The 9030-nt window shown below is 25.3% G+C and overlaps 1 protein-coding gene across 1 annotated transcript in view; it reads right to left on the reverse strand.

Annotated features, from left to right (window-relative positions):
- The window catches only part of LOC100574937 (golgin subfamily A member 6-like protein 22), a 4652-nt gene extending 2307 nt beyond the window's left edge, over positions 1–2345 (reverse strand). Inside the window, exons 1-4 of the mRNA XM_003242298.4 lie at positions 1780–2345; positions 1472–1704; positions 1263–1403; positions 1029–1194 (exon numbers count right to left, since the gene is read on the reverse strand). Of these exons, the coding sequence (XP_003242346.1) occupies positions 1029–1194; positions 1263–1403; positions 1472–1704; positions 1780–1881 (642 nt within the window). The 5' untranslated portion in view covers positions 1882–2345. The remainder of the gene's footprint in view (positions 1–1028; positions 1195–1262; positions 1404–1471; positions 1705–1779) is intronic.
- Positions 2346–9030: the final 6685 nt, after the last annotated feature.

Raw genomic sequence — 9030 nt, forward strand, 5'->3', positions numbered from 1 at the left:
TATGTTTAGCCGTTGTCAAGAAATTTCGCTAACAAACATTCGGACAAACAGACAAGATTTGAAGTTAAATAAAAACGATATCATGTAAATAATTGTTGTAAACGGAAATTGTACACTTAACAAACATTGTTACATATTCTGGTGTGGCACATGATTTTGCTTACCAATTTGGTAAAACATATTTATAGGAATAATTAATTAGTTATCAATTAAATATTAAAATGTTAATAGCTTAGTTCATGTTGTGGCTGAAGTGCCTTGTGCGGTATTATCAAACCATAATTATGGTTGATACCCATCTAATTCTAATAACTATTAATAATTGTTATAACTTATAAGTTATAACCATGTTATCTAGCGATTAAGATTAGTAACTAACCTTAGATATTTTTATTAATAAGTTGAATTACCCATTATAACGATTCTTTGAGTCTTAAAAATCCTAAATAAGCTTCAAAAATGTACTAAATCCTAAAATATGCCCTAAAAATGTAAAAATACCATAATATGCAAAGATATATAAAATAAAATTTCGTATAGGTATAGAATTGTTAAGTTATAAAACAAATTTTGGTATAAACTAGCTTTTTTTTGACTAACCTATAAAAATATGCAAAAGCATACAAGCGTCGACCCTACTTATAAGTTATAGGAAAGTAATAAGTATCTAATAATAAATAGGTATAGGTAATAGGTAGTCTAGGTAGATTATTATCCTTGAAAAAATATTATAATTATTAAATGTAGGTACTATAATCTGTAATATGAGATTTGTTTGCGTTTAATTTGGTTTTTAAATAAGATATAAATTATAAAGTACCTAAATTATTTTAACATTATTTATTGTAAATACTAAATAACTTAATAATTTTTCATCAAAATAATGAACATATTTTAATGTATAATATGTATTATTATTATTTATTTATAATATTAAATAACAGGTACCTAAGCCATATTATTCATATGACTTTAAACATAGGATTCAATTTACTCTACCAATAACACATACAAAATGTTGGATTTACCTGCTTTTTAAATATTTCTGCATTTTCAATATTAGCCAGTTCTCTCATCTTAATTTTTTGTTCTTTAACGAATCTATCATTTTCTTGAATAATTTTATAGTTTATAAGAGCTATATCATTTTTACGTTTTTCCATTGCAGCAAATCTCAATTCTCCAGAGTTTTCTCTAAAAGAATAATTTACAATATATAATAGTTTTTAATAAATTAGGTATTTGTTTTGTTTTATGCTTACATGAACATTTGTAAACGTTTTTCTTCCACTAATTTTCGTTCTTCTTCGTCACTTTTTTCTTTAATCTTTCTTGCCTTTTCTATTAAATCTTCTTGGACAATTTTTGGGTTTTCTGGTTCTTCTTCTAATTTTAATTCGGGCCTAGTATACAATATGAGTAGTAATAATATTGTTAATATATTATTCAAGTTGAAAACAGATGTTCATACTTAGGACATTCTTCTATAAATAAATGTTCGTTAGCTTTCATTCCACATTCAACCATTCTTTTTATCTGATTGTATAAACATTTTTTATCTGATATCTCAATCATTTCTTTATGCTGAGCTTCTCTTAATATACTTTTAAAATCATTTTCATTTTGTATTCTAAACCTTTCTGTACGCATTCGTTCTATGTCACGAAGTCGAATTTTGTAATCATTTCCCGGTTGTTTAGCTAACTAATATTTATAAACATCTATCAAATTAAACCTACAATATCATATTTTCTATTAAGAAAGTATTGATATACTTACAAACCCGTACGTATATGCTTGAGGTCCTCTAAATGGCGTAGATATAGAAATACCTGCTTTAGACGGTGGAACGGGTTTCATAGGTTTTCCACCGTAAATCATTTTAATAAAATATTAATAAGGTTTTAATTGACAATAATATCTAATAAACTAAGTTATACATTTAAATTCTTATTTAATGCTTATGAAGTACAATTTCAATTGTTTGTTAGATATATGAACTGTTACCATAGCTAGATAACAATAAAACCCCTGTATGTTTTGTCACGCAAATACGTAATGCACTGTGCGTTAACTTTAAAACACCCCTTTGGTATTGTAGTTTGAGTCAATGAAAGCCTTAATCTATTATCAATATTACGTTATATTAACACTTTAAAAATGTTTATAATATGATTTTATCTTTTAAAGCTAGAAGCTTAAAAAAAACATTTTACTATCAACATTTTTAATATTAAAAAATTGGGTAAGTGGACGTCGTTCTGGTGTACAGTATGTTACAAGTTGACCAATGGATTGTATTAAACTTGAATTCAATGATATAATATCATTGTATAAGAAAAACGATTTTGAGCGGAAATGGTTTGTCAGTCTGGATATTTTATATTGTTATTATTTATAATTATAGTGTGTAAGTTTAATTAATATTATAATATTATAATTTTTTATTCGTTTCTATGGTCATAAGCAAGGCGTTAGAAATTAAAATTTGGTTTTTAGCGGTTTTTCATAATTTGTCGGTGATTTTTTCCATGACATTAAATAACTATTGAGAAAACCGAAAAATGAACTCTCTAAAGTACCATCTTGATCCAATTTTCTAAAAGATAAGATAATATATGTTGAAATCGAAGCATTCCTTCTGGTAGACATTTTGTGTACAGGATAAAAAAAATAAAATAAAAAATAAACACCATTGTAAAACCACTAGCTTCCTCGCTCTGCCCAGAATCTAAAAAAAGAGTTTAAATTGTGTTTAAGGTTTTTTGTGTTAAACTTGTATGCATTTTTAATTTATTTAGGGCACTAACATTATTCGTGTCTGAGTTCCATAATATTTTATGTTTTCTTCCTTAACTATTTCAATACTTACAAATTGTTGAATTGCGTAATCAGCCTGAGTTTCTAAAATATATTGAGTGTCATGACCTGATCCCTGAAACTTTTTTAAGAACTGTTGTTACTCCCTTACACACCAAATTAATTTTCTATTTTCATTATCCATATCTTCAGGTATTTTTCCTACTAGTTGGAAAAGTAGTTTCCTGTTTTCCAAAATATTTATCCTGTTTTTAAAGGGCGGGACACTTTTCGGCCAAAATGAACCTTTTCCTTTTCGGCCATTCTGTAATGTCCGTTTTCGGCTAGTACACTATTTTGGTCACCAATTAAAAATATTCTTCACGTTTTTTTTCTATTAAACTATACCAATTTATATAATAGTCATATAATATTATTAAGTTAAAAACGTAAAAAATATAGTCACAATTTTCATAATTACAATTATTTACAATTTATTTTAAAATCTCGTATTAAGTCAAGTAAATTACATGAATGCCTATACACCTAGATAGTTGGTAGTTATTACTTTTATCGACCTTAAACGTATAGATTCAATGTATACAGATGTTTGTATTCGGGATTCCTAACTTTAATTAGTAATCACTCTTAGTACAGAGGATATTATGTGACATTGTAAACTGTATTATATGATTATTATATAAATTGGTATAGTTTAAAAGAAAAAAACGTGAAGATTATTTTTAATTGGTGACCAAAATAGAGTACTGGCTGAAGACAGACATTCAGAACAGAATGGCCGAAAAGGGAAAGGTTAATTTTGGCCGAAAACGGTTCCGCCCTTTTTAAATCTGGGTCCAAATCTAATATTCGTAATTATTCGATATCTAGATTATCTATTAACTAAATGTATTACTTAAATTATCTGAAAACATTTTTGAGCCAAAACTTAGGTACATACTTTTTGAATTCAATTCTAGTAGATAGTTAACATGGTTTTAGATCCTCTAAGTCTACAGTTACAAATGTATTAGTATATAAACCAACTTAATAGTTTCTAAAGGTGGCCGTGTAGATGCAATATATACTGACTTAGAGCTTTTGATTCTGTCTGTCACATAATATGTATTAATAAGTTGAGAGCTTTGGGAGTAGGATATCTAATGATAAGCTGGTTTTTTTTTTATATATTTTAATATTTATGAAATTAGACAAGATGATTCACTCAGGGCCCGTTTTACAATCATAGCTTAAACCTTGGTTACGCTTGAACCACTGATTTTACTGGCCGAATTCGGTGGTTTAACCGGAGTTCAACTATTGTAATACGGGCCCTAAGTAATCTAAAAATGCATCTTCGTTTATGTAGAAGAAAATGTTAAAATGTAAAATTAATTTATAATCTACTAAATAGTAATATTGACTGTCCAGAAATTTTAGATTTAATACCTATATAAATATATAACTATAATAATAATATATATATAATAAACGTTGGTTCGTCAAGTGTTTCTCAGTTCTTATCCTATGTATCCACTCACTCACAGAAATATAGTGGAAACTCGACGGTTAATCGCGTGTTGAAATTATGCACCTAATAAAAATATAAAATTAACAATTTTGATTTTTTCATGATTCTTCGACATTATATGTTGTAAAACCTTTAATTCATAATACTGTATACAATTTATATTATACATATATTTCCAACCTAATTATGTTGTTAGTCTATTTCATATTTGGTACTATTTAATTTGTATAATTATTGTATTACTAAGTTATTTTTATTACGTTCTATTTTACACTACCTACCTATGTATTCTTGATATTATTTTATCTGCACTGTTTGCCTTACGGGCGTAATCATCACTTATGATAGAAAAAAAATAAGAAATATTGAAATTTTCTATTTTATTTTTATTTCTATTGATCCATAGCAAGAAGTATTAGTAATTACTTCTTCATAATATATAAAATCAAATAATATTTAATTATAATATACCTTACTATTATTTAAATTTTAGATGACTATAAATTCATATATAGGTATATATAAGTATATAACATTTACTTGGTACTTACTTAACTTATCTAATTTAGTTAATTTTTTTTAAATATTTATATCTTGTTTTAAAGTATATTATTATAATACTGTATAATATCTTACAAACTAGGTTTGTTACTAGTGTTATATAGTCTATAGAAGAACTATTATATTTAATTAAATTTACTCCGTACAATTATTATTTAATATTTTTCTTCACACTATCTTCTATTATCATGTTTGCTGGAGTCACAGAAAGAACTTTGAATAATCGTTTTTTTTTTTTGGTATAATTTTATCATTTTTAAAACAAAAATTCAACTATCATTGTTTTAAACTGATATTTCAAGTTTTAAATTAGAAAAACCAGTAATGCATTCTATATTTTAAAACAAATACTATCATATACAAACTGTAGGTACTATTACTATTACTACCTCATTTTTTTTAGATCGTCAAAGAACACTGAATAAGACGTGTCATGGTCATATTTTTTTTAGTCAAACGTTTTCGTTTTAGTGCATTGTTCTTATATTTTACTATGATGAATAAATGTACCTAATTTCCAACTGACAAGTTCATGTGATTCACTATGGTATAAAATATATATACTTAAAGTGACCATACCTAATAATTCAGAAAGAATTGTTGTTTTCACTACTTTTAGTTAGGTATTGAATTTTGATAAGAATTCGAATATACCTACCTACTTACAGAAATTACCTATTAGAAAGTAGTCTCATATTGTGACTACCAATATCCCAATATTCATAACATTTAATAACTTATTACAAAATAATTAATAAATAATGACTAGGAAGTAGAGTTTATATGTTTAGCTTTTAATTAATTGAAAATAGCTATTCAAGAAACCTTTTTAATTTATATACTTATAGTTAATTATACAGATATTTTATATATATATAATTTATATAAGCAATAGTGTTTAATCTGCATTTTGTACAAAAAAATAGGAAAATTGTTCTTTTTATATTAGTAGATATACTTGGATTATTGCCGGACCAATTAAGCATAGGTACTTTAAGATCCTATATTATAGATATTTTATGAAAAAAATATAATATTCATAGTAATTTATTATAATATAAAAGTGATTAAATACAAATTAAATGAGTTATCGATGTTAAATGCTGATTAAAATAATAATTCTTATAATTGCTTTTTATTTATTGTCGTTTCTATACTGTCTAGATTATTAATCTATACTCTGAGTCTACTATTCTTGGAAGCGTCCGTCTTGGCATCGTTTAGTCGTTGACCGTTTTGCTGATAACAAACCTCAACCACATGAGGACAGTCTTGATTGAATTTTATTTTAGGTGAAGTGAATCGAAGTCGCTGTCTCAATGGCAGGCAGGTGGAAGCATATAAAATTAAAAATTAAATTTAACTATATAAACATGTTTACGCACAATAAACTAAAAGCTGGGCTTGCAAACCACAAACGTAATAATAATGTTATGATTATAACGTTATATTTGACATAAAACGATTGAAATTTGTAAACGTAATTAAAACGGAAAGCGATAATCGATAATAATTAAATACTGCAAAACAAAACATAACGATTAACAAAATATATAATAAAACATTATAACGCAAAACGAAATATTTTAAAATCTATTTATTTAAAAGGTTTATTGGTTTCGTAAAAAACATTTATTTAATGCAAACAATCTAAGAATTGATTATATTATATTCCGTATCCGGGCCATTGCCTACCCGCATTTGTTATTATTTTTAAATTGAATAGGTATTAACACTATTTTAAATAACGATAAACGCAAAAATTGTGTAACGTTTTAATTGTAAATAACATAAAAGGGATTTTTTTTCAAATGCAAGCTCTGAATTGTCTAAAAGTCATTAAAAAGCTGTTTTAGAGTAAAAACACCTGTTATGAAATTTATAGAGAACTATATTTTGGAGACAACCTCATCTGGGATTTGTATCATTCTAAATATACAGCTCGATATATAAGGGACAAAACCTTTTTTTACATTTTTTAAATAACTTTAACTTTTTTAATAATTAATATTTAAAAATATTTCGACGAGATTTTCTTCTAAAAATGTTTCTCTATACATTTATAGGTACTTTGCTCTAAAATCACAATGCCATTTCGTATGTTATTCGTGGGTATGTAGTGTTCTTTAGTTCCTTATCGTATATAATTTGGTTTCTTAACTATGACTGTCGCTAAAGTGGTTCGTTTTCGCACGAAACTTTTTTTCTATATAATTTCGTTATCAATGTTAAAATTCGTTAATTCTGACATAAAATCACTTTTAAAATACTTTGAATTAATATTCAAATACAATATTTAAAATTTAAAATTTAAATTCTTCTTCATATTATATTTAAATTGTCTATACCAAACCCCTTAAAAAGTGAGTCATTTAACTTTAGTGAATAAGTTAACGTACAGACCGTTAAGTTAGAAGTTCATAATTTAATAGTTATCGCATAATATATTTAATTCTAAAAGCTTAAAGTTAATAAGGGAATAATTTACTACTAACTCACCTTATGTAATAATTAATATAAAGTAGTTCATTTTTTTTAAAATTATTACTTGGGTGATTAGGATTGTGATTTTACTACTTTAATGTTTTTAAATAATTAATATTTAACCACTTAGTTGAAAACTTATTTTACTATTCCAACTTATTTTACGGTGTAGTATTTTAATTTTTAGGCAATTTTAATAATATGTTATTGTCAGATTGTCTATAATATGATAAAATTAAGAAATATATATTTACTTACTTTTAATTAAAATCCGTTCCAAGACGGAGACAACAAATGTTTATGTAGCATCCTCTTAACCATCTTTTATATTTTTATCAAATGATATTAAATATTATAAAATATAAATTCATCAATGTTATAGGATATTATTTAAAATTTAAGACGATTTGTTTTTTAAAAAGTTGCATTTTTGATAAAATTTGCTTGGAAACAAAATGTTTTGTTGTTTAAAATGTTAGTATAGATTCAATTTTACTTGGAGATCTTAAATAACGATGTAATTTTGAATTTCGAATGAAAATAATGAAATGCTTTCTCAATGCATATCTAGGTACTTATTTCAATTGACTACTCAAAAACAACAACCATTTTTTCTCCACTTATTTGAGTATCTTAGTTATATTATATTATAGGTATTAATGTATTATACATTTAACTATAGCAGGGAATCTATATATGAAAGCAAACATGTAGGTGTTTTTTCTTTTTTTTTATAACTGCTGTACCTACCTATATTAGCAAATAAACGATTTATAAACTTTAAAGTTATGAGTACTTAATAAGTAATAACTAATAACTAAAATACTTGCACGGAAGGGTTTTATTATTATGGTTCAATAATTAATAGTGCTGAGATTCTAGATGTGGCGTGAACTATAAAGTGGATTTCTGGATTAGTTAAATTGTTCCAATATAATTTAAAACACGAATGACCAAATATTTATGCTGGTAGGCTGAGTTAAACTAACCTTACTAAACTGAGTTAATCGGATAGTCGGGTAGGAAAAAACACGGAGAAATGTTGTGAAGTGGTAGGTATGTCTTTATATTGATTTTCTCCTAACGTTTTATTGCAGTAATAATTTATTATTAAAAAGGTCAATACAATATTTTATTTTAAACCATAATATTATAAACACATATACCAACAACGAAATAATATTATTTAATGTAGGTAATTACTTATTTAATAGCTGTAATAGTAATAAATGTAAGACATAAATAATTCAACATATGAATATAAATTACCTGATGGCTAATAATATAATATTTGTTCTATAGGTAGTTAAACTGAGTAGAGATTTTTTAAAAATTAGCTATAATATGTTGATGCACTTCAAAATAAATTCGTAACATAAAACACTTCTAAAATAAAATTACGGTAGTAACAAATGCGTTTTTATCGGCATTTGGCAAAGCACTTGCTAATTATTTTTAATTTAAACAGTTATGAATTAAATATTTTAATTTTGTATCAAATATTTTGGAATGACGTTAATTTCTATAAGTACATACTTATAACTTATACTATAGTACTTACAGACCATTATACAAAATCATTAATAACCTCTCTAAATGAGGTGTTTCTATGCAAAACGTGTTATCTCCACTTTCAATAAAATCGAGTTATACAT

This window comes from Acyrthosiphon pisum, chromosome X, assembly GCF_005508785.2.
Source record: "Acyrthosiphon pisum isolate AL4f chromosome X, pea_aphid_22Mar2018_4r6ur, whole genome shotgun sequence".
In the NCBI taxonomy this organism is placed as follows: Eukaryota; Metazoa; Arthropoda; class Insecta; order Hemiptera; family Aphididae; genus Acyrthosiphon; species Acyrthosiphon pisum.